General features: G+C 42.2%; 1 protein-coding gene across 8 annotated transcripts in view; it reads left to right on the forward strand.

Moving 5' to 3' along the window:
- Positions 1-26615, forward strand: part of CXADR (CXADR Ig-like cell adhesion molecule) — a 65273-nt gene that overhangs the window by 7514 nt on the left and 31144 nt on the right. For 6 of the 8 annotated variants that reach the window (XM_053309158.1, XM_053309160.1, XM_053309163.1 and 3 more), the window contains exon 2: positions 26125-26282. In XM_053309158.1, the coding sequence (XP_053165133.1) occupies positions 26125-26282 (158 nt within the window). Of the gene's footprint in view, positions 1-8348; positions 8461-18618; positions 18700-26124; positions 26283-26615 lie in introns of those variants that run through there. The other 2 variants (XM_053309162.1, XM_053309159.1) reach the window with 2 other exon arrangements.

Raw genomic sequence — 26615 nt, forward strand, 5'->3', positions numbered from 1 at the left:
ATAGAAAAATGAGAGTGATATGCTGAGAAGACACTGTTTAGAAAAGGAGGTTGGAAATTCCTGCTAGAAATGTCACTGAGAAATATGAAAGAAGTAGAAGCATTGCGGAATGAAAATTGGTAGACCTCTACAGCTATGGGTCTACTCAGTTTCCTCTGTCTTGTAAGATGTGGTGGTTCTTTCTGAGTGCAAGGAGCTTTTGTTCCCATCTATTAGGCATTTCCTTGGCCTTCCTAGTTTGAAAAAGGTAGGAAAGATCATGATTGATGTGGTGGCAGAAGCTACAACTACTACCTGGAGCAGTTTTTGAATCAACATCTTCAATCCATTCTCTAGCACTATGCTCTTGCCCAGCTGGAACAGTCTTGTTAATGCTACTTATATAGTTCAATAACCTAGATGCAGCTGAGTGTATTCAGATTTAAGGCAGATGGACTCCCTCCTACTCAGTAAGTAGGAATGTGGTTTAGGAATGAACAATCCTTAGATGAACTTGTACTGGATCAAAAAGGATCAAGAGAAGAAGCAAAGCTTTCCTAGGAGGCAGCTTAAGTTTCTGACTTTGAGGTAGTGCAGCATGAAGTAGGTTCTGCCATTGTAAGACCTTAGTGATAGGTTCTCTTGCCCACTGTTGTGCAGCTCTTCCTATATGCACTCTTCCTCTAACTGTAGGAACTGCCAAATGTGTGCGAGTGTGTACTAGAGCAGGGGTACTAGAGTGTACTAGAGCAGGGGTTCCCAACCAGAGATACTCCAGATATTGCTGAACTACAACTCACATCATCCCCAGCTCCAGTTTATTGTGGCTGGGAATGATGGGAGTTGTAGTTCAGCAATGTCTGGAACACCACTAATTGGAAACCTCTGTTCTAGAGTAATCTGTACAACCAAATAGTGGCCATGCTATTGATATCCATAGTATTACCACAAGTAAAGCTTGGTTGTATACAGCAGTTTCCTGTGAAAGAAATATATTTCTGCAGGCTTCTGCAAAGGTATACAAGTACTTTGCTGTGCTCCTGACAAACCACGTTATCAGCTCATTAAGTTGTACCAGTTTGAGTGGTGTGTTTAGTCTATCTAACATGATGCAGATTGCTGCTGCATAGCTGCAGTTGTTTCCAAAAAAAGCATTACTAGATTTCAGGACTACATTAATGTAAGGAATGTTCATGTAGTGTTTGAGTATTCAAATGCAATTTTTAACGATAATTATCATACATGGTTGTTTGTAAGAGAAGGTCAAAAGACAGTATTTTATGGGTAGGTGTTGCTATACTGCTCTTCACACCTGTATCTTGTATCTCCCTGTTTTCTTTGCACATTAAGCAATATGGTCTTGTTGCATAGACCACATATCTGGTCGCAAACAATTTTTTAAAAAAATGTTGAGCACTTGTATTAGGATGTCTTTTGGCAGATGGAATAGTAGCTCTTTCATAAATGGAAATATTTTTCAGTATTCATTGGCTTCAAGGAAAAACATAAACATTGTTTATAAAAAACAAGCTTCACTGATAATTGGTTTGAAAGCAAATTATACATTTTGTGGTGAGATTACATTTATTTCTGAGACTATTTCTTTCCTGAAGCCAAAAGAGCTAGCTGGAAGAAGTCTTGCTGATTTTTGTTCTGCTTACAAAGCGGGTGAAAAGTGTATTTCGGGGTGCTTAGCTTTCCTATGTATGTTGCCTGCATCTGTATTGTGGCACTCAGTGTGGTAATGTAGTAGTTGCAAGCCTTGACCTTGTGTAACTTTGCACTGGGAGGTTCTATGCTAGTATTAACAGCTGCTAGAAATTGCAGTGCTGCTATGGAGACACCTGCACTGACCCAATGGCATTAAAAAAAAAAAGAACCTCCAAATCTTACTATATGTGGGAAGCTAGTTAGTATATCTGAACGTTAAGCTCTGTTGTGTTCTCCACAGAAAGGGAACTTTTTACTTAATTAAAATATTGAACTCTTGTACCTTACGTGAAGTTTGAAGTGTGAAAGGAAAGCTAAATTGTTTGCTATTAATGCATTTGTTGAATCAACTTAATACATTTCAAACTTAAAGATGGTGGTAGGCACAGTGAAATAGTAGCTTTTTTCAGTTTTATGTGACCCAAACTTGTACAAGTTCCATGTTTGCTTCTAATTTGAAATATAGCATCATAAAGAAGCAAAACTTTTGTTGCATTTGGTTAAGTGTGTGCATGGCCATGAGAAACTGCTGCTATTTTTATAGTCCACAAAGGGCTAGTTACTTGGCTCACATGAGTGTTTGAGGAGTATCAGTATTTGTATATGAGTGTGTCCTCATAATGTTACATCAAACTTAGTAGAATTAACCCAGTCGCATACAGATAAATAGTTGCATGGACTGGAGATGCTCCTATGAATTTTGTCACTCTTGCAATATAAATTTTATAGCAGCCCAAGTACAATTTCATATATTACATATACTAATGAAAGTCTGAGTTAATACTAATTAATTGTCCAATATCAATTGATTATCTTCTACAGTGGGGAAAAAGTAAATATGGATCTTTTGGAAAACGAGTGGAACTTTGAGTGATTTACATGTGGCAGGAGCAGTCGACTCTGGGGTTAAGTATCTTCAGGGCTTAAATATGATGGGTTTTTTTTAGATTTGTTAGGTCCCCCCCAATTTTTTTTTTAAAATACAATTACAGTATATAATTGCATTCAGAGCAGTAACATCTGTAGTCCTTAAATAGTTTATCAGGATATTATAGGCTGTTAACAAGACAGCACCCACAGTTGCATATGCTTTGCATGTGATAATCTGAAATATACTATGTTATAATCCAGCATTGAATAGGCAAGTGAACTTGTATTTCTTCATATTTTACTGGGTTAGTCATGCACATCTACATAGGCAGTAGAAAGCTACAGCAAAGAATAATTTCTTACAACACTGCAGCCAATCCATTTGGTTGATCTAGGGCCTTTACAAATTTCAAAGGAAAATTAATTGTTTATTGCAGTTTCCTAGTATAGTGGATTTTCAGAATTTATTTTAGGCCTAGATGCCTAGTGAAGCTGTTCAGGGGACTAAATCAAACAATACTCCTAAGGAAAACTCCTTGTGGTATATTTCCTAGTATGGTTTCTACAAAAGTTTATATTAAAAGTGAGCATTTTGCTGTTAATTTTATTAAAGGTTTAGCAAATATGATCTCCCATATGATGAGAAAAACAGACTAAACAGCATTCTGGAAATCTGTGAAATTGTATGCTGTTACGTGTGTACATGTACTTAAAATCATATTCTTCTCTAACCAAAACGCCACTATTAGATCCTGCTAAAAGTTTCAAAGATAATTAATAAACACATACATAAAGATTTTATTTTTTATGTGCTGGATGCAGTATCAACAAAAAGTTTATGAAGCAGTGCAGTTGGCTTCTACGAAACAAATCTTGTGGTAGCAACTATTTTAACAGGCTTCCAACACTTAAACCACTTTTTAAGCACAGGTGTAGACTACAGTAGTAGCAAAGAGTTGGATCTAAAAGAAAAAAAATTCCTCTTCTTTGACTTTTCAAAATAGGAGTTACAATGTACTGTTTGACAGGACAGAAGACTGTGTTCTTCATAATGTGGGTAAATACCTCTTTAATGAATTGCTGACAACATCTAGAAGTGGATCTCTAGTCAGGAGCATGCTGTCTGCAGCCATCCTAGGTGGTTGTCACACTAAAATACAGTAGGCTCACTGCATACATAGCTTTAATTCTGCTTGATTCCCACTTTTCCCCCTGCAAAAGTAAGTGCGCAAAGTAGATCCAGGCAAGCATTTTTCCATTTCTGAAAAAATGAAGATGGTTCTACGGTAAAGCTAATAGCAATTCTTGTTGACATATGACATCTCTCTGACATCAAAACTACAATACAAATGAGATAAATATGGGTGTAGCTCTAGGCGATGCTTTGTACGTTAAACAACATGAGCAGAGATGAGGGGTGGAAAATTTTTGTAGAATTCCCCCCCACACACACACACTTTGTTTTTCTGTGGAAAATTTTCAGTTTTTTGAACTTCATTGGTCACCATCCAGACTAGTTCTGCGCACATGCAGCAGTGTAAGTTGCAGACTAAATCTGCTCTGTTGCTTGAAGGACAATTTTTGACAATCTCCTCTTCCTTCTGAAGTCCACTGGATGTCTCCAAATTATGTCCCTTAGGGGTGTGCAGTCTGGAACTTGTACTGTTGTATGTGTGCAGTGCTAATCCTTATGTCTGCATTGTTTCATAAAATTCTTTAGTAACAACCAATGGATGCCAGTGCGATATTAGGCAAGTTCAGCATTTTCAAAGTTGTAATTGACAGAGATTCTGTGCTATGTTCAAATTGCATAACAGGAGCTCTGTCAGTGGAAGACTCAGCATTGCAGCTCCACGAGCATCTTCTTACCAACCAGGGGGAAGGAGTGATTTTTTTCTGCTCTCTTTTCTTCAAAAAGTCTCTCTGACTTCAGGAATATGTCCTTGAGGACCATGCAGGGAAGAGAGAACAGCAAAACTCTCCCCGTTGGTCTGTAGCCATGTGTACCTGCATGCCATGTGTACCTGCATGCCATGTGTACCTGCATTGCTGAGTCTTCTATCAATGCAGCTCCTGTTAAGCAGTACTAACACTGCACAGAATGTCAGCCAGTGTTCTTCAGGTAATTATTTTAATTTAACCACCTGATTTCAGAGGCTCTAGATGGTTCCCAAAGACAAACAAGACCATCTATTAAAACTCAGAAATTACTAAAAGCCTAGCTAAATGTGTCTTAAGGGTTCGTTTGAAGGCTGGTAGAGATGTAAAACCATGAATGTCCATAGGGAGCTCATTCCACAGCTTAAGAGCAACTACAGAGAAGATCTCCCCACCCCCACCGCCCCGAGTCATCGCAGACGAGCTGGCGGTATATGGAAATGGACCTCTCGATCTTAATGTGTGGTGGGGATCATGCAGAAGGAGGCACTCTCCCAGTAACCCAGTCTTAAGCCGTTTAGGGCTTTAAAGGTAATTACCAGTACTTTGTATTTTGCCTGGAAACCTATTGGCAACCAATGCAATTCCTCTAAAACAGGCATAATATGGTCTCTCCAAGACCAGTCTAGCCACTGCATTATCCCTAGGAAGTATGTGAAAAGATAGATATGTATTGTTAATTTATTGAACATTGCAAATAAAAATAACTACTTTTCAGATAAAGCTCCGAATACTGAAAAGTTTAGTACTAAATTTCCTTCAGTATAACAATGCACATTAAGTGCCTTTGATTCTGCGCCCCCATCAAATACTTCAGTTCAGCTATTTAAAAAAGTGTTGAGATACAGTGTGGAAAAATAATATTGTGGGTTCCTTTTTATAATATATAAATTCTTTTTATACTGTATAAATAGGCCAAATAACATGCCAGACCATATGACAATCTATTTAGGGCATCAATAAAATTTATGCAGTAAATTTCCAATTCAATATTTTCTGGAAAATCCACATCTCTGAACAAAAGTAAGAAGAGAGAGATGCCTCTTGTGTACAAATATGGAAGAACAGAATTTTTTACCATAACTTAGTTTTTAAGTATCTAGTTTGCAACTGAATAATAATGGAAGAAAGAACAAAGGTCTGGTAGTGGATGTACTTAGGATATGAAACTTAGAAGTGTCTGTGATGGTGCTAGGCACTGCAGCCCTCTCAAACAGCCACTTTTGTGATTTCTTCTTTGAATTTCTGCTAATCTCAAATCCAAGTTTTATAAATTTTTCCACAGCATTTAAATATATGTGGATTTGACTACCTGTAACACCTTTCTTCCTCCCCCTGCCCCCAAGGTGCAGACTAGTTTTGTTAAATATATTGTAGCATGGCTCTTAGCTATACCCAATATGACTGGGGCATGGCTGCTTCTTTAACTTGTTCCTGCTCCAGTGTTTCCACTGAGAGCGCACTTAATCCCACAACATACATGCTGCCAAAAAGCCTATCCCAGGTTTATTATACAGCAATTTAAATTGCAGAAGTACCTGACTTGCTTACATAGACCACCCAGCAGGGTGGATTTGATTTAAATCACAATTTAAATCACTAGCAGGGTGGATAAAAATTAAAAAAATCTGATTTAAATTTAAAAAATCCGATTTAAATTAAAAAAATCCGATTTAAATTAAAAAAATCCGATTTAAATTAAAAAAATCCGATTTAAATTAAAAAAATCCGATTTAAATTAAAAAAATCAGATTTTTTTATTTAAATCGGATTTTTTTGATTTTTATCCATCCTGCTAGTGATTTAAATCGTGATTTAAATCAGTTTGATTTAAATCAAATCCACCCTGCCACCCAGTGTCCTTGGTTATTTGTGGCTGTTCCACAGATGAGGAAATGCTTCTTGGAGGATGGAGGTCATGTAGCAATAGCACTTGTAACAGGCAAAGAGCTTTTTTAGACTTCATTTGCTTCCGTTCTTGCTCAAAATACTTTTTAGGTTAGGTTATTAATTGTGATACCCCTCACTTAGCCTTGATTTCGGCATGCAGTGTCCCTGATCCAAAGGCACTTCATTGAATCCAGACTTCCCATTTTGCTGACAGAAGGCATCCTTCCCACAAGCTCTTTCCATTCATGTAAGAAACACATATAAAATACACATTGAGTTCAGAGTTGTAAAATCCTACTAGCTGCCTGTTAGGAAAACCACGGATTATTATAACTTATTTCTATTCTGTCTTTTTGACCATGCAACTGAGATTTTCATTCCTGAAGCAACAAGAATACAAATACTCTATGTACTTGATAACTAAGTGTAGAGCAAGGTCATCAGCTGCTGTTGCTAGGAAACCTGTTTGGTTACTCTTGGTTCAAGAACGAAACTCAGTTTCAAGACTTGTTCTGAAAATACTGTATTGCGAACATAATGGTTTGAAAAGGACATATAGTAGGGGGGGTGCTTAAATATAAAATACCTGTTTTTTTGGGGGGGGGTTGTGTTTGCTTTTAAAAGTATGCTTCATAGTATTGATAAATTTTCTGTTTCTTGAGTGTTAGCTTATTTAGCTCTAAAAGTATAAAATTCATTTGTGGATGGAGGGGAAGAATGCCAGGAAAAAGCTGTAGATGGGTATCACAAAATACATAAAATAATGTATTTTAAAATACACATGCTTAAATGTGTGTATTTATATACCTGTTGGATCATAGCTACAATTGAACAAGGGTGTGGGAGGAACAAATGTCCTTGGACCCCTGAGAGAGAAGGTGCCCACCGGCCAGATGACAGCTTTCTCTTTGCTCTCCCTGAATGTGTCTCTGAAGAAGGAAGTGGGGTTGCAAAGGTCCATTTCGGACCTCCAGGCAGGGGGATAGATTAGGCCTGCCCCTAAATATAGGAGTCACCACTGTAAAAAGTGCCTAACTGAGCCTGTCTGCTCAGTTAGCAGGGGTATGTTACGGTTCTACAAAATAACTAATTCTTTTAAAATAAAAATCACAATGTATATAACGTTGTACTAGAATAAGTAATAACCACCGCTTGTGATAGCATACATTTTTCTTTGATACATACTATTTGTATCAGTTTGTACAGTAAATTATTTTTTATAGCCTACTGTCCAGTAGTACTTCCCTGACATTCTCTCTGTGTGTGTCCTCACTCCCCACTCCCCAGTGCCTGGACCAATATGAATCAAATTGGGTACAGTTGTAGGGATACCTCAGTGGTGTAGTTTGTGGTGATGTCATCTACCCCAATTCAAGATGGTGAATACATAAACATTTTTGCATAAGTGGGCTAACTTGTGGACTGTCAAACCTATTTGAATCAAATTTGCTACAGTTGTAGGGAGTAACACACATAAGGACACCTCAAGGTCATAGTTTATGGTGATTTCATTTACCCTGATGCAAGATGATGGATGCGTGAACATTCAAGGCACAATTGGACTGTGCACTGCCTAACCAATTTGAACTAAATTTGCTACAGGTGTCCACCTGATTCAGGATGGTGGACACATGAATGTTTGAGGTGCAAGTGGGAACCAATTTGGACCAAATTTGGTACAGTTGTAGGGACACTTCAAACATAATTTGATCCACCCCAATTCAAGATGGCAGACGCATGAACTTTTGGTTTGAGGCACAAATGGGCTAAATGATGAACTTCTTAACTGATTTGGACTAAACTTAGTCCAGTTGTAGGGATATTGAAAGGAAAGTAGACAGATTAGTTCTTACTAGAACAACTTGTTTAGTTCATATATTGATCGAACTTCTTCTTCTTCTTCTTCTTTTTTTGCTGTATCAACTGAGCTCCTTTCCACTGTTGTCTTATCATAATTCCAGCATGGTACCTCAACAGCTTTTTCCACTCTGATTGCTATGCTTCAAGTTTCAAACTTGCAGGTCAACATCCTGAAATTCAGAGCCTGAAAAAAATCCACCTGAGGAATGCAGGGTAAGAGCTGGTCTCTGTACTGTGGCTTCCACTTCCTTGGAGTAATGTACATCAACAAGCACCATGTGAAATGCAAAGTTGTTACATGCAGTATTAAATATCTCTTCTGCTACCATTGAAGCCACCTGATGGCGCAGTGGGGAAATGACTTGATTATCAAGCCAGAGGTTGATGGATTGAATCCCTGCTGATATGTTTCCCAGACTATGAGAAACACCTATATTGGGCAGCAGTGATACAGGAAGATGCTGAAAGGCATCATCTTGTATTGCACGGGAGGAGACAATGGTAACCCCCTCCTGTATTCTACCAAAGACAACCACAGGCTCTGTGGTCGCCAAGAGACGAAACCGACTTGATGGCACACTTTACCTTTACCTCCGCTACCATTGATGGAAGTGTGACCATTGGCTCAAGGTCTTGCCTTTTTAATTCCTTTGCAGATGGTCAAACTGATGGAGATATACATGTGGAAGGCAAGATTGGGATGATTTCTTCTGGCCCCACCCTCTGTTTTTTTAATCATAATTAAGCTACAACTCACAGAAGGCATCAAGCCCAACAAATAATACACATCCTGGTTGGCTATTGGGTATGGCATATGGGGCACTGGGGCCTGCCACAGTCTGCTTAGATAAATTTATTTTGGAGGGAAAACGGGCGAAGAGCCAAAGAGGAGTAAACCTTCTTTGGGCAACAGTGAATGTGTTGGGTAAGAGAATGAGAGCCAATGAGAGGGAGGGCTAAAAAAGAGAAGGCGGGGGAGAGGCAAATGGTGGCAAAATGGCAGGAGTACAGCTGTCCCTCTCTCTCTATAGAGGAGCCTCCACTGAAGAAGGAATAATCCCAAAGATAGGTGCATATCTTCTAAAATAAGAAAGATTATTGGGAGTATGTGTGTCTTCATCTCTCTTCCTTGTCAAAAGGAGACTTGGACATAGTTGTAAAAATCTTTTAATGAAGGTTAATGTTGCCTTAACTTGTATGAAATGTTCCTCATTGTTTTTCACTGAAGCCCACGTGACAGTCCTAAAAACTTTGTAAACTTGGAGACATAGCCAGGCAGCTTTTTTTCATAGTAAACCTAGTTCTTGTGACGAACAGGAATGTTGATTGCTGCTGGTTCAGCATTATAAGCACAAGTGGCACCCCAATCTTTGCACAGAACCAGCAACAGTAGTCCTGATTTGGTGTGCAGGTTTGTACCTTTAAGGTGTACTTCCATCCTGTTTTCTGCTTGGCATAATAATTGCTAACAGAAGCTGCTGCCTTGATGCCTTAGTATTTTAAATTACAAGGTTCCACTTGCTGTACCTAGCGAACGACCACTTTCACTGGAGCCTCATATGTGTGATCTCAGAGACCGAGACATTGGTCTTACCTATGAAGGGGTTTTCCCCCCACTCTAATCAGAGCCCATTCTAGGATATAGGATTGTATTCCCAGCATGCCTCAGGCACAGGCAGGAGGTTTACACAGCAGAATTTTTGGTTAAGAGTAGGAGGAGCCCAAATCCCCAGTTCCAGACTGTCACGCTGAAGGATGTTATGTGGGGAGAGAGAGAGAGAGCTGGAAGAAAACTCAGTGGGTAGTGAAAAGGAAAATAATACAACAGGAAATCAAAGGAAGGACTGGTAGCCTGGGAGTCTTCTGTAGGGGTGTGCACGGAACCGCCAACTGCGGTCCGGCACTGGGGTGGACCCTCTAGCCCTCTGACTCACTAGTCTGTCCTCCTATGTTACGGAGACAAGAGACAGTGCAAAGCCCTTCACTTCCAACACCCCCTCTCAATGTCTTGTGGCTCAGTTCACTAGATTCATTTTCTCTCTCAGCTTTTCGAAGCAGGGTCTTGGTAGTGGCTTAGTGAGTAGATCTGCAAGCATTTCATCTGTTGGGCAGTAGATCAGCTTGATTAGTCCATCCTTTTGCAGATTTCTCACTACATGATACTTCACTTCAATATGCTTGGTACGCCTCCTTACGTCTGCTTGTTTGGAGAGTTGAATGCAGCTTTGGTTGGCTTCATACACTGGTATGGGCTGTGGTACACCCATAACTAGATCTCTCAGTAGTTGACACAGCCATTGTTTCTCGTGAAAGCCCTGTGCAGCTGATACATATTCTGTTTCACTGGTTGATGAGGCTGTTATGTCTTGCTTGGTGCTTGACCAGCTTATGGCTCCATCTCCATAGAAAATTATGTGACCGCTGGTGGATTTCCTTTCTGTTAGGTCTCCACCCCTGTCTGCATCTACATAACCTTCTAGTTTTCGGTTGAACTGGTAGCTGGTAGCTGGAGCTCAAAGTGTGCAGTACCCTTTAGGTGCCTAACAAGTCTCTTAATTGCATTCCAGTCCTTGACTGTTGGTGATGCAGTTTTTTCTGAAAAGTAAGCCAACTGCTGTACTAATATCTGGCCTAGTGAGTGTACTAATGTATAAAAGCTTACCCAGTGCTTCATGATATCTGTGGTGGTCAGATAGTGGCTCAGTTTGATCTTCTTGCTTTATGTAGTTCACTTCCATTGGAGTTGGTGGGATTCGCGACTTCTAGTCTGAGCAGGTTTATTAAGTCTTTAGGTTTTCTGTTCTTGGGTGATGAGGAAACTTCCATCTTTCTCTCTTTGTACTTGAATGCCCACGTACTGTGCAATGTTGCCAGGTTGCTTGACTTCCACATCTCTGTTCAGATGATGCATTATTCCCTTGATATCATCTGGATTCTCATAGGCAAGAATCAAATCATCAACATACGCAAAAAATGTAACTCGATTGCCATCTATGAATGTCGTGTACAGGCAGGGATCCGCCTCACTACTTTTGAAGTTTGCTTGAAGCAGCATATCATTTAGTTTTATGTTCCATGCTCTGGCAGCCTGTTATAAATCATAAATACTCCTTTGCAGTTTGCATACATAGTCCTCTTTGCCTTTCTCCAAGAAACCTGGTGGTTGTTGCATGTAAATGTCCTCTTCTTGTTCGCCATGCAAGAATGCAGTTTTACGGCTAGGTGTTCAACAACATGCATTCCTTTGCTAGCAGCAATACTTAACAGAGTCCTTACTGTGGTATGTTTAACCACTGGTGCAAAGGTTTCATCTTAAGCTTCTCCATTTTTCCGCAAATATCTTTTTGCTACTGATCTGACTTTGTAGCACTGAATCTCGCCATCAGCATCATGTTTGAGTTCGAGGACCCATTTACAACCTATAACTTTTCTCCCTTGAGGTAACTTAGTAAGAGTCCAGGTTTTTGTTTTTTCTCTGTAGAGCCTCAAGCTCTTCAGTTGCAGCTTGTTTTCACTTCTGGGCTTCTGGTTGTGGTAGCCGGAATACTTCCTCCCATGATGAGGGTTCTGGCTGTTCTGCCATTCTTGTGAGGTAGGACAATCTCGGGGCTGAGTGCGTTGGTCGCCTCACCTCACCCTCACGTTGGTCGCCTCACCTCACCCTCTGTGGTCTCTCCCATTATCTCAGGTGCGTGGTTGGATCTGGATCTGCTGTCCCCTCCTCCTCAATTCTGCTGAGATCAAGAAGCATAATCCAGTCGTCAGGGTGTTTGGTCTGGTTGCGGGCTTCGGTGTAGACCCCCTCTGAAGAAGTAGCTCTTTCATTCTCATCAAAATACACCAATCTGCTTATGGCTATCCGGTTGGTGTCAGGATCCAGAATTCTGTAGCCTCTGTATTGCGCCGAGTAGCCTACAAAAATCCCTTTTGTGGCCCTAGCCCCTAACTTAGTCCCTTTCTCCTTTGGGGTGTATGAGTGAGCCGTGCTTCCAAAGACACACAAATGTATCATGGACGGCTTATGACCATGCCAAAGTTCATATGGTGTTGTGCCTATAGGCTTTGTGTGCATTCTGTTTTGTATATACAGTATGTAACAGTCATGATGCCTTTCCCCAGAGTTTCCTGTAGGAGGTGCATGTCAGCAAGAATGCATCTTATTAGGTCCAGGAGGCTTCTGTTTTTCTTCTTCTGAGACTCCATTTTGGGACAGATTGTAAGCTACCATGGTTTGATGCACAATTCCATGTTCTCTCAGAAACTGCGGTGTGGCGCTGGACATATACTCTTCTCCATTGTCTGTGTGCAGGATCTTTGGCTTCCATCCAAATTTGTTGCTTGCCATGGCCACGTAGTCCTGGAGATACTTGAGCATCTGTGATGTCTCCTTTTCCTGCATGTTCTGGATTGACTCATAGCTCCTGTGTCCCAGACATCTATGTCACAGTTGCAAGCAGTTTTCATGCAGGCACGACTTAGCAACATTCACTTCATTAGACTGGTATGCCTCAGTGTCGAACCAGGCTGGTCTTTCTTTGGCTGTCTTTGATACAGGTTGCTTCTGCACACTGTACAGGCCTTTGCATTCAGAGCCTACAAGGCACGCTTATCCATTCTGGGTAACAACACATTGTCCATTTCTAATATACAGTTCAAAGCCTTGTTTTCTCTAGCTTGGATGTTGAAAGCAAGGAGCCTGAGAAGTCAGGGATATACAAGACATCTCTCACAAAAAACCCATTAATTGATCCATCCTATGAATTGCAATACAAAATTCCTTCGCCTCTCTTCCTTGCTTTAATTGTAGTATTATTGCCCAAATGAACAATCTCTTCAGGAATATAAAGCAATTCAGTATAGAAATCCAAATTTTTTGAGATATGAACTGAGGACACATTGTCTAATATGAATCTTCCTTTTCCTTGAAACAGTGAGGCACTAAAATTCTTATTGGAATTTGCACGCTTAAAGTTCTTAGTTAAATTCCTCTCAGTAAAATCGACTCTGCTTGTCTGATTCTTGGGATAGCTCGCCACCTTGTGACCAAATTGGCTACACAGAAAACATTTAAAGGGCATCAGTCCCAGTTGCCCTCATTCCAGGAGCAGTCTCCCTGGCCATGTGACCTCTCTATCTGGATTGAGTGTCCTTGGCATAAAACTCTACAAGATCTCAGCCTTCCATGAGGAGCAGGCGGCCTTCGGACGAAATGTCATTCAACAAGTTGTCTAGCACACTTCCGCGACTTCCGTGTCTCGCACACTTCCACGACCCACCCAGGCATTGCTTACTGTTCATCCGGCTTGGGTATGTCCCTATCTAAAGGATGGGCTCCGATTACGATGGAAAAAGGAACATTGGGTCTTACCTGTGAAGGGTCCTTTTTCACCGTAATCGGAGCCCATCCGCCCTGACCCGCGGAAGCAAATTTAATATTGGATGATAATAAGCATAGTTGGGGCCAACACTGAATCTATGATCACCGGGGCTAGTTCGTGTGTATATATGTGTACTATATAGAGGCGTTGGTGTTACAATGGTTAGTAAATATTAGTAGATATTACCGCTCACGCGGATGGGCAAGGGTTAACATTATCCACTTCCAACCTTAGAAAAGATCATTCCTTTTTTGGCTAACCTCAAAACAGAGCTCTCTCTCCAGTAGTTTTTCACAGCATCCTTCAGCACGACAGTCAGAACTGGGGATTAGCGATCAACCAAGCCTCCAGGAAAATTCTGCTGTGATAACTTCCTGTCGATTCTGATAGCATGAAGGAAATACGCTATCTAAAGGATGGGCTCCGATTACGGTGAAAAGGGACCCTTCACAAGTAAGACCCAATGTTCCTTTTTCCACCATAATCTGAGCCTATCCTAGGATATAGGGACATACCCAAGCATGAGAACAGAACAGGAGTCGGTGGCGGGGTGTGTGTGTGTGGAAGATCACACAACATGCTGGAGAACAGTGTAACCTAGAGCTGCTTGTTCTACATGAAAGGAAGAGAGCTTGTAATGATTGATTGATTAATGGAGTGGCTGAGAACCAGGTTGCTGCCTGACAGATGGTTTGCAGAGAGGCATTGGCTGAGAAAGCTGTTGAAGTAGAAGCACTTCTGGTCGAATGAGTGGTGATAACCAGTGGTACTGGGATTTGCATAGCCTCGTAGGCTAGATAGATGGTGGCTCGGATCCATTTAGAGAGTGTAGACTTGAAAACGTTGTTCCCCTAGGTAGAGGGATGGAAGGATATGAAGAGGGAATTGGACTTCCGGAATGTCTTGTTCCTGCACACACACAGAGAGAGAGAGAGAGAGAGATGCAGAGCTCTCCATACATCAAGAGCATTTCAGATTTTTTTTGGGGGGGGGGATGCACTGGAGAAGGGCAAAAGGATGGCAGTACCACTGGTTGGAAGGTCAAGCTGATTTTGGGAATGAAGGTCGGGTCAAGTTTGAGGATGGCCACCTCTTGTTGGAAAATACAGAGTTCTTTACAGATGGATAAGGTGCCCAGTTCTGAAACCCTGCGGGCGGAGGAAATAGCTATCAAGAAGAGTACCTTGTATGACAGTATCTTGAGATGTTTCACGTAGATGTTTGAAGGGAGCCTGTGTGCATGTGTTGAGAACCTTATTAAGGTTCCATGTTGGAAATCTGTGAATAGGAGGTGGGGCCAGGTGGTTCACCACTTCTTAAGAAGCTTCTGATATGAGGATGGAGAAGTGGAGAGCCTTGAGTGTTAATCTCAAGGATGGAAGCCAAAGTTTGTCTGCAGAGGGTACTTGGCTGAATACCTAGAGCCAAGCTAGATTGTAAGAATGTCAGTATCTCTGGGGTGCCTGCCATGGTAGGAAAAAGACTTTTTCGTCTGGCCCAGCAGGAGAAAGCCATCCAAGTGGCCTGGTAAATTCTATTGGTTGATCGTCTTGAGGCTAGAATTGTATCTTGATCCTTGAAGTCGTAATGCTGGCTGGCTAATGTTCCACATTCAATATCCACGCCTTGAATAGGAGCCAGTCTGGACTGGACCCTACGACAGGTCTGGGCACCTGGGCAGATGCCACGGTGGACAGACTAGGATAGGGAGACTAGATCGGCAAATCATGGTTTCCACAGCTAGAAGGGTGCCAGAATGAGGAGAGCCATTTCTTTATGGAGTTTTTGAAGCACCTTGGTGATCATTGCAAAGAGGTCTATCACTGGGTAGCCCTGGGTCTCTGACACTATCCTGAATACTCCTGGATGGAGGGACTACTCCACAGGGTCCATGAGAATCTTTGCTTTTGTGCCACCTTGGTTGTTTGTGAGACTTGCTACATTGTCCATCTGGACAAGAACATGACAGTTCCTTTGATGTGAGGGAGAAACGGTATAAGCACTAAGCAGATGGCCCTGAGTTCCAACAGGTTGATTGATCTCATCTGTTCCCTTGGATGCCATTTGCCCTGTGCATAGTGATGAAGTGGGCTCCCCAGCCCGTGAGACTAGCATCTGTAGTTATGGGGATGTGGGGGCGGGGCTCAGAGGTAGTCCCATTGAGAGGGCTGAGGCTCTCCACCAGCTTAGGGACATGCACAGGGAAGCAGAATTGGTAGTAGCATGTTCGTGCTATGATCTGGTCCTGGAAGGGAAGCAGATCCCATTGTAAGGTGGAAGAGTGTCCTCTCGCCCAGGGTGTGCATTTTAGACACACTATCATGGCTACAAGGAGCTTGGCCAGCAACATGAGTTTGGCGGAGTCCCTGCTCAGCACTGAGGAAGTGAGGGAGACTATATTCTTCCGATCGTGGGGGAGAGATATTGGGGTGTTGTGAGTGTCTAAGATGGCTTCTAAATGGAAGAGCCTTTGGGTAGAGTGTAGGTGGCTTTTTTGTCAGTTTAGTACAAAACCATGTGACTGGAGAAGATGCAGGGTACTCTGGATGTCCTGCGCTTGAGAGAGGGATTTTGAATGGATCAGGAGGTCATCAAAATATGGATGGATGCAAATCGTCTGTGTGCGCATGTGGGCAATTAGGATTCTCATGTCTTTCGTGAATACCCTCGGAGCTGAGGATAGCCCCAAGGGTATTGCCCAGTACTGGTAATGCGGGCTGTTGAAGGAGAACCTGAGAAGGTGGCAGTCTGGGTGGATCAGAATGTGAAGGTATGATTCTGACAGATGCCAGGAAGTCCCGATCTTTCACAGCCTCCTTAGACTGTCGAGGAAGGCCTTGGAAGGCCCAGGTCACTCATATTGGACCAGAGCTCATAGCCCAGTGGGATAGACTGAGGCCTGGGTCTCTACCATCAACTTAATTGAGTGATTCCTTGTTGCAAGGAATTGCTGAACTCTGAGTGAAATGATTAACTCCTGAGAATCAAGCCAAATTTTCTGGACTTGGCTCTCAGATAATGGCTTTGGGAAAGCTGGAAAATAATCCTGCATTTCCTCTGGCAGAATGTTTGCAATATTTTCACTTGTGCATTGATTACTAGTCTCACATATATTTCCTCTTGCTGTTACTTTGTTATGTTTTAGAATTACACACTAGGTAGATTTATACAAGAAGTGATTTAATTGCTGTGTCTCACACATAGCTTAGGCTCTTCTTTCTTAACACCTTTGTCTTTTAACACTCTTTGAGGCAAATATGCCAGAAGTCTGTGGACTAGAGAGGAGGCCCATCTGCAAAGCTCAGAAATGCAGATTGTATTAAACATTGTTATAAATGTTTTCTGATAACACTGACTGACACCATGCAGGAGATGGGCCTCATCTCCTCAGCCTTCCTCTGACAGACAAATATAGATTACCATGAGCAATTAACACTTTGAGATTCAGGAAGGATGCTGATGTCTTGAGAAAACTCTACGTTTAGATCAAAGGATGAATATAAGAACTCAGCTCTCTGGGCATAGCTTGAGCAACCTTTGCCTAACAAGCAAGACTTGCTCATGTGTGTATCCCAAGTGCCTGCTGTTTATTTGCGGAACTAGCAGAGGCCTGGGACCTACAGACAAAGGACTGCTCTGTGTTTCTTGCCGCGGGTGAAGAATCAAGGGCTAACTCAGTTTGGCCATGTTGAGATACAGTAATATGGCTCTTTCAAGAACCATCCTTCCAAATTCCCTCCCCTTTACTAAACCCTAGTGCTCTGCCATTCCCCCTCCCAAGCAACTCCCTCCCCTTTATCCATTCCAGTTTCTATATCTTGTGCTAATTAGATTAATTACTGAGAACACACACATGCAATACATGTGATAGGATTTTGTACACTACACACAAATGGAAGCGTGATTAAGTTGTTTGATTTATTTGAGTAGCAATCATGCCTTTGTGACCAATTTGCCTTAATAAAGTCCATTGAACTTTCTGAGAATATGGTGTCTTCTTTCTCCCTTCAAATCTAGATCATTCATGGCTGCCTTAAAGAACTGAGCCAATGCTTGTCTAGAGTGAACAAGCCTCATTCTCGTTGCTAGTTCCGGAGCATATCCAGAGTGCAAATCAGGCTTGGCTTATAACACTCCTGGCTGGTGAGGAGGGTTGGGCGAGGCAGGTGGCAGGGCGGGTAGAAGGGAGCAGAATTCCCTGGTTATAAATTGCTTTAGCCACATAGAGGTGTCCTTTGAAATGGGGGGGGGTGTCATTTTCCATTAGCCGTGTTCCACTATTACTCATGGTTACCAGTGTGGTTGTGGTCGAAGCTGTATCAGTTTTTCACCACTGGGAGGCTCAGGTGTTGCTGGCTGGGCTATAGGTTTTCTGGTTCCCCCCCACCCAAGATGGCGCCAGAAACAGTGTTCACGGGTGGTAAAATGACACCCATCCCAGCCTCACTCCTCTTTGCTCCCTGATGGGTGAGTAGGCGCAGAGAGGGAATCCACCATGGCTGCCGCTGCTTGCAGACCACTTGGAGTAGGAGGCTTGGTTAGTGGCTTGGTTTTATTTTTTTCGGGGTTTCAAAGAGGAAGGCTGTGCTGAGACAAGAAGCATGTGCTTTGTCATCTTCTTTGCCTACTTGTGCTGGTTTTTAGAAGACTGTGTGCACCACAGGAGTGGAGGAGGTATTGGGAACAGTGCCATGGTTGGGCGGGGAAGCAGAGAGAACGCTTTTCACATGGGGGCTGGCTCGGCAGAGCAGATGGGTTTTCCCCGTGGGAGCCCTCTGACATAGAGCCCAAAAGGGCTTTGGCAGTCTGAGCTGGGTCCATGGGTCAAAAGAAAATTATACCAAAAAAGTGCTAAATGCCAATTGAATCAAATTAAGAAACTTAAAAAACTTGTTTGGAATTTGCAAAAAACAAAACTACAAGGACTCCCTTCCCACCCTCGCACACAGAAGACAGGAAAGGAACTAGGACTTTGGGCTCCTCCTACTCCTAACTGCTGTGTTAACCTCCTGTCTGTGCATGAGGCATGCTGGGAATACAACCCTATATCCTAGGATGGGCTCCAATTATTATGGTGAGAAAGCGGAATGAATTCAATCTGTTTACTACCAAGATATTGGGGAGGGGAGGGGCTGATAATGGGAATGTTGGCTCAATCTTTGGCAGTAGAAGGGGACACTGGGCTTTTAATCAGTTTGTCTGTGTGCTTTGACCTTCATGCTATATATTGGTTTTGAGGATTCATTTTTAAAATGGAACAGGGTAAAATTTCTTTTTCATTCTACATTTTGTGAGTGAGCTTGAAATAATCCATGGCAAAAAATGCATGCTCTCTTGTGCTTCTAGAAGCTGTTCTCAACAGGTTAAAAGAACTCTAATACAAAATTCACAGAATATGTCTTAAGTTGAAAGACACTTCTTGTAGCACCTCTTGTGAAATGGGAACTTGGGTTTTAATCATTGTATTAAGATGCAATGTGACATGGCCCTGAAATGTTTCTTTTGTTGCTTCATAATCAGTGTTAATACAGTAGCATAGTTTTTGTACAATAAAAAAAATCTAGTAGCAGCAGGTTTACAGAATTCACATCTTCACAGTTTATTACTCAAAGCCCTCCTGCAGTACAACTCAGATCATCCCTGATTATTGGCTATTGTGATTAGGGATGTTGGGAGCTGTAGTAAAAAAAACAGCTAGGGGGCTGCAGTTAAGTAGCCCTGGTTTAAATGGTACAATCTCCTAGACTGTTTTCTCTATCAGAATAGTTGTTGTTGTTGTTGTTGTTGTTCTTAAAGAATGTGCATGTGTATATCTAGTACAGCAAAACGTGCATGCCATTTTAAATGTTACTGAAGCACTTACTGTGTTATACAAATGTGTTCTAATCATTGGCTTTACTCTTGGATAAGTATCACCCTTTTGAGCATAGGATGCAAATGAGAATTATGCTGATGTTTCTGGAAGAGATGAGGCAGAAAAGGTTGCCAGAAGCATTAGATCTGAAAACTCAATTGAACTTTAGGGAAACATTAACCCATGCTGCGATTTAAAATTAAGCATTCTGTCTGAACATGGAATTCCATGGCCCATGTTTAAATTACACAGGCTGATGTAAGGTGTGCCTTGTGCTTATGCTGAGAAATAACAGTCAGATGTTTATAACCCTACTATTAAAAGCTATGCAACCTCTTTTGTAGTGAACTTTGCTGTTTTTCAAGGGGGCGCTACTTCGGCAAAAACACTTTCAGTGGAAGAGTCGTTCCCCACCATACGGACCTCTGCAAGTGCTACACTTTCTCCAGTGCTTAGTGGGGTGATGACTTCAAGAAAAACTGAACCCTGTCAAACCCAGAGCCAGCGTGGTGTGAGAGCCAGCGTGGTGTAGTGGTTAGAGTGCTGGACTAGGACCGGGGAGACCCGAGTTCAAATCCCCATTCAGCCATAAAACTAGCTGGGTGACTCTGGGCCAGTCACTTCTCTCTCAGCCTAACCTACTTCACAGGGTTGTTGTGAAAGAGAAACTCAAGTATGTAGTACACCGCTCTGGGCTCCTTGGAGGAAGAGCGGGATATAAATGTAAATAATAATAATAATAAATAATCTTAGAAGACACACATGAGCCCCATTCAGATGTTTAAAACCCTCTTGTGCTCACAGTAACAGTGCTGTAACCATGATGGGTGGCACATCCATGAGCTGCCACAATCAGCCTGGATCGCATGAGTCTGCAGATCAGACATGCAGGCAATCACAGTCACTGCGCTTTCCTCTTCACATAAATGGTGCCTAAACCGTGAGTGGGCCAGCTGGAGGGGTGAGTGACAGTTCCAGGATGGGACTTCCTACCTGCATTTGGTGCTGTTGTGAGCATGCCAGGATTTTAAAATATTTGACTGGGACTGTTGGCAAGTGTAGTCGTTCCCAGTGCTTCCTGTTCACCTTCCAAGATGGTACTGCAATCAAGATAATCTGTTTCCATTAAAAGAACCCTACCAGTACTGAGGAAAAGCACATCACTGCATAATGGGTGTAGTCTAATGGGTATAGTCACTGCTCCAGAATGACTGAGCAGGAGAGAGATCTTGAGGTTGTGAATAGCTCATTGAAAGTGTCAACTCAATGTGCGGCAGCTGTGAAAAAAGACCAGTTCCATGCTAGGGATCATTAGGAAGGGGGTTGAAAATAAAACTGCTAATATTATAATGCCCTTATACAAAACTATTGTGTGGCCACACCTGGAGTACCGTGTACAATTCTGGTTACCACATCTAAAAAAGGACATTGTAGAACTGGTAAAGGTGCAGAAGAGGGCAACCAAGATAATCAGGGGCCTAGAGCACCTTTCTTATGAGGCAAGACTACAAAAGCTGGGGCTTTTTAGTTTAGAAAAAAAAAAGGCTGAGAGGAGACATGATAGAGGTCTATAAAATTATGCATGGTGTGGAGGAAGTTGATAGACATTTCTCTCTCTCGAACGTAACACTAGAACCAAGGATCATCCCTCGAAATATATTGCCAAGAAATTTAGGACCAACAAAAGGCAGTACTTTTTCACACAATTAACTTGTGGAATTCCCTGCCACAAGATGTGGTGACAAGCCAAATACTACGGTTACTAGTTTGAGGGCTATAGGCCATTTCCAGCCTCAGAGGCAGGATGCCTCTGAATACCAGTTATAGGGGAGTAACAGCAGGAGAGGGGGCATGCCCTCAGCTCTTGCCTGTGGACTTCCCAGTGGCACCTGGTGGACCACTGTGTGAAACAGGACCCTGTACTAGATTGGCCTTGTGTCTTATCCAGCAGGACTGTTCTTGTGTTATAGTGCCAGGGGAGCTCTGCAGACTATTTGGTGTTGCCTGAAGTTCTGGCACACGTCTAAGACACAATAAGGAAGCCACCTACACTTTGGGTCAATGGAAGCCGCCATTGGTTCCCAGGCTTTGCAGTGAAGTACACTATTCTATAGGGTAAACAAGCAAGGATGTAACTGTTCCATTATAGTAGGTCAATAAAAATTACTGTCGGAACTTAGTCACATGCAAGTTTAAGCATTTTAGCTTAAATGCAGCATTCTAATGACACTCTTCACAAGTTCTTTGGGTAGCTGCAGGGAAAACAGGTGTCTATGAACAGATGGTAATGGTATTAGACGAGAGTATAGTAATAAATTTTATTGGTTAATCACCCCATAACAAACTGTTCTCTGGGTGGCTCACAATACAGCATTAAAACATGAAATAAAAACACATAACACATTAAATCATAGCAAACCAAAAGAGAAAAAGGTAAAAATAAAAATACAATACAAAGCAAATTTAAAATTCTTTAAAAAAAAAAAAGGTAAAAATCAGATTTGAGAGTCAAAATTTTAAAAACCTGAATGAACAAAAAGGTCTTTACCTGGCATCTAAAAGAACAAAATGATGAAGTCAGGCGAACCTCACTGGGTCAACTATTGCAAAGAAAAGATACAACCACCGGAAAGGCCCTCTCCCTAGTAGCCCACCCACCTCACCTTGTTTGGCAGGGGCAGTGCCTCCGAAGAAGATCTTGAGGTCCACGTTGGGACACATGGGGCAAAGTGCTCTCTCAGGTAACCCAGTCTCAAGCCATTAAAGGCTTGAAAGGTTAAAACTAGCACTTTGAATTGGGCCTGAAGGAACTCAAATGTGAAATTGCTGATGTCATAGCAAAAAATGTAACTTGTCCCTACAATTAGGCTCTCTTCCAGAGGACTGGAAAGTAGCCAATGTAACTCAGATTTTCAAGAAGGGATCCAGTGGTAAAGGGACAGGTCCATGTGTGAAGAGGTAACTAGTTGAAGGGCAGGCAACAGAGGGTAGGAATAAATGGACAATTTTTACAATGGAAGAAACTAAGAAGTGGGGTCCCCAAGGATCTGTACTGGACCAGTGTTCTATAACTTCTTCATAAATGATCTAGATGTTGGGGTAAACCGCAAAGTGGCCAAATTTGATGATGACACCAAACTGTTTTGGTGCAAAAAACCCACAACTTCACATACACGCTGATGGGACCTGGTCAGTGACTGACCAGGAGAGAGATCTTGGGGTTGTGATGGGTAGCTTGTTGAAAGTGTTGACTCACTGTGCAGCAGCTGTGAAAAATGCAAATTCCATTATAGAGATTATTAGGAAGGGGATTGAAAATAAAAATACTAGTGTGTTGTGTTGCCCTTATACATATCTAGTGTGAGGCCACATTTGGAGAACTGTGTTCAGTTCTGGTCACTATATCTGAAGGACATTGCAGAACTGGAAAAGGTGCAGAAATGGGCAAACAAGATGATCAAGGGGCTGGAGCTTCTTCCTTATGAGGCAAGGCAACAGCATCTGGAACTTTTTAGTTTGGAAAAGAGTTGACTATGGAGAGTGGTAGTGTGGACTTCTCTCACAACACTAGAACCAGGGGTTTTCCCATGAAACTGAAGGTCGGTAAATTTAGGACCGACAAAAGGAAGTACTTCACATAGCACATAATTAAGTTATGGAACTCTTTGCCGTAGGATGTGGTGATGGCCACCAGCTTGGATGGCTTTAAAAGGGGCTTAGACAAATTCATGGAGGACAAGTATATCCATGGCTGCTAGTCTGGTGGTCGTAGGTCATCTCCAGCCTCAAGAATCAAGATGCCGTTAAATACCAGTTGCAGGGGAGCAACAGCAAGAGAGGGGGCAAGCCCTCACCCCCTGCCTGTGAGCTTCGTGAAGGCATCTGGTGGGCCACTGTGTGAAATGGGATACTGAACTAGATGGGACTTGAGTCTGCTCAAGCAGGGCTTTTCTTATGTTCTTAAGTAAATGTCTCTGGTATCAGAGTCCAGGCTTTTGGGGTCACAGTGACTGAACAAACCAAAACCAGGTAGTTTTCCCGAGTCTGTAGAATGAGTATGTTAATCATGTGCTGATCTTCATTTTCTGTCTTCTCTTGTGTGTATTGTGTGATAGTGCCAAGGAATGCACAAAAGACACAACTAAACAGCTGAGAGAATCAATTTAGAGTTTGATTCTCTGCAAAGGTAGATGTAGAAAAGACTTCTAAACAGAAAGCTAATTCCAGAGTCAATTTAATCTGTATCAATTTCACTGTATGTGTGTAAGAGAGAAGTGAAACTGAAGTTGGTTCAGCTGGGGCAAAACGCCTTTTTGACTCCTGCCTTTGCAAAAAGAGTTCTGAAACTAGGCACAGATGTAGGACAGGTTAGCAGGACTTTGTACAGGTGGACCTCGTTATCCACGGATTGACATATTCGCAGTCAATGGGGAAACACTCACCCTTGGCATATGCAAAAGTGGGGGGGAGATGTCAACCTTGTGTATCTGCGGGTTGGAGCTGGCTGGAAATGACCACGGAGGTCATTTCCGGCTGCCATGTTCTTTGACAGGGCCACAAAATGGTTCCCGTCTTTGGGGGGGGGGAATGAAAACGCCACGCCAATTTTTGGCTGATTTTGACTCGGGGAGCAGCAAAACATGACAAAAAGCTCCTCCACCCCATGAAATTCAGCTGATTTTCAGCCAACAAGAAACCTAAGGCCTGAGATCCCATAGAATCCCATAACTTGATATTTGCGGTTTCCATATGGAAACCAAGAATATAGAAAATTCCATATTTGAGGTTCTCCTGTATATTGACTTTGAAGATCAGTCAATCCCATGACTTTAAATTAATCTTTTCCCTACTGAAGAAAAGCTGCCAGAAGGTTACCTCTATCCATAGAATACTTCACACCTAAAGAAAGTAGAACTAACTGTATTAAACTTTTTTTTAACAAAGGCTATTCTCAAGTCAGTTTGATCCAAAAGGTCTTCTTGAGAATTGTGAAGCAACAGGCATGTGTTAAATTATTTTCCTTACGAATGCACTATATTTCTAAATTGGTTTTATTTTTGAACTGTGGAGCAAGGGACAGGTGTTGTATCTCAGTTTGTGAATGATCAAGAAGCTGTGTGAATCCATAAGGGCTTGCGTAGACTTCCCCTGCCCCCTGTGAATGCATGCTGGCCCAGATCTGTGGCATTGTGGTGAATGATCAAGAAGATGCATGGTTCCTTTAGGGGTTGTATAATCTTTCCTCCCCCTGCTCCCAAAGAAAATGCACTCTGGCCCAGACCTGTGGGTTTGTGGTGAAATGTGTATATATATGGAGAGGATGCTTATTTTTTAAGGGAGGCCTGTAAGCTCATTAGGTCCAGGGTCCAAAATTACTTAGTTGCACCTGTGTACAAAAGACTTGATATTGTTAATAAGCTTCCCCTTACCCATCCGCCAGCTGTTTTTGTATCCTTTCTCTTCCTGTGAGCTGTTATGAAACCTACTTGAGTGCTTTGACTGGCTATATATAACAAGTTTTTTGTTTGTTTTGTTTTATTTAACTTATATACTGCCAAACGTTCGTCTCTGGGCAGTTAACAATTATACTAGGGATGTGCACGGAACCGCGGTGGGGGGTGTAGTTTTAAGGGGGGGGTGGTACTTCCCCCCCCCCCACGCTCTTCCCCCTCTGGCACTGGCGCTTTTCCAAACGTTCTTGGGGTGGCAGAGTTCCTCCCTGCCGCCCCTGCCCCCATCGTTGTCCTTGCTAGCTTAAAAGCAGGAAGAGCTGGTGGCGCGCATGCGCCCTTCGCAGCACGCGCGCTCGTCTTCGCCGCTGGCGCGCGTGCTCCGCATATGTCACACTGCACGCGTGCCAGCAGCAAAGAAAAGTGCGCGCGCCGCGAAGGGCGCATGCGCGCCACCAGCTCTTCCTGCTTTTAAGCTAGCAAGGACAACGACGGGGGCAGGGGCGGCAGGGAGGAACTCTGCCACCCCAAGAACGTTTGGAAAAGCTCCAGCACTGGAGGGGGAAGAGTGGCGGGGGGGGGAAGTACTACCACCACCCCTTAAAGACACACACTCCCCCCCCTGGGCCAAAACGAACCCCCGGAATTCCAGACCGGTTCGGAGGCCTTGACAATGGCCACCGAACCATGCACACCACTAAATTATACTGGTAATTGAAACATCAGCCCTTGAATTATTAATTCTTGTTAGCTTTAGCATACATAGTGTTATATTGGCCTTTAAGCCGTGGTAACACATAGAATATTCACCATAATTATGGCAATACTTCTAAAATTAGCCACTGGTCAATAGGAGATAACATAAGCAGGTCTTGCCTCTCTTTCGAGCAATATCCTGTAAAGGCAAGACTGTCCCAACACAAGGCCATGTAATACCTACGGCCATGTAATACCTACTGCCCTGTAAAGGATTTATTTTTGTTTTGTTCTTGATTTGTCCAAGTGGGAAAGTATTATAATATATGTATTCCTTTCTTTTCCCAATATTGTAAGCTGATTTGGGGGCAAAGGTAAAATAAAGTGGGGTAGAAATCTATAAAGATGTTTGCAGAGACACTTCAGAATCTTGAAATGCTTAAATGTTTACACCTTTAAAAAATTAACCTTTTGATTTCATATCAATTTTTCCCCCTAGACCTAAGTGAAGGTGTGTCAATTTCTAGAGAACAAACTATGGAGACAAAGGCTCAAGGAGAAAAAGTTAACCTGCTGTGCATATTTACTGTTGATTCAGGAGATGTAGGCCCACTTGACATTGAATGGGTCATAGTGCAACCTAATGGGGAAGAAATAGTAAGTGAAACCTCATACATTTTTACTGATGCATAGATTTATTTTACAGGATATTTTGGGTTTAGAGGAATTCTTCGCTGTTCATGCTAGTATGTAGCGAAGTATCAAACTGTAAATTAAAATACCTAAAGTAAGATTCAAAAGTTGCTTTCTACTAGAAATCTGTGTATCTAACCCATGCTATTTTCACAGAAAATAGCTTCAGGATAAATTTTCCTTTAGTACTGGAATAATAGAAACCATGTTAAGTAGAATCAGATACCTCAATTAAATATGGGTAAGCATATAGAGAAGGATGGAGTAGACAATATTGGGCAACAATGGAAGTGAACT

Source organism: Hemicordylus capensis, chromosome 3 (genome assembly GCF_027244095.1).
Source record: "Hemicordylus capensis ecotype Gifberg chromosome 3, rHemCap1.1.pri, whole genome shotgun sequence".
NCBI classification, from domain to species: Eukaryota; Metazoa; Chordata; class Lepidosauria; order Squamata; family Cordylidae; genus Hemicordylus; species Hemicordylus capensis.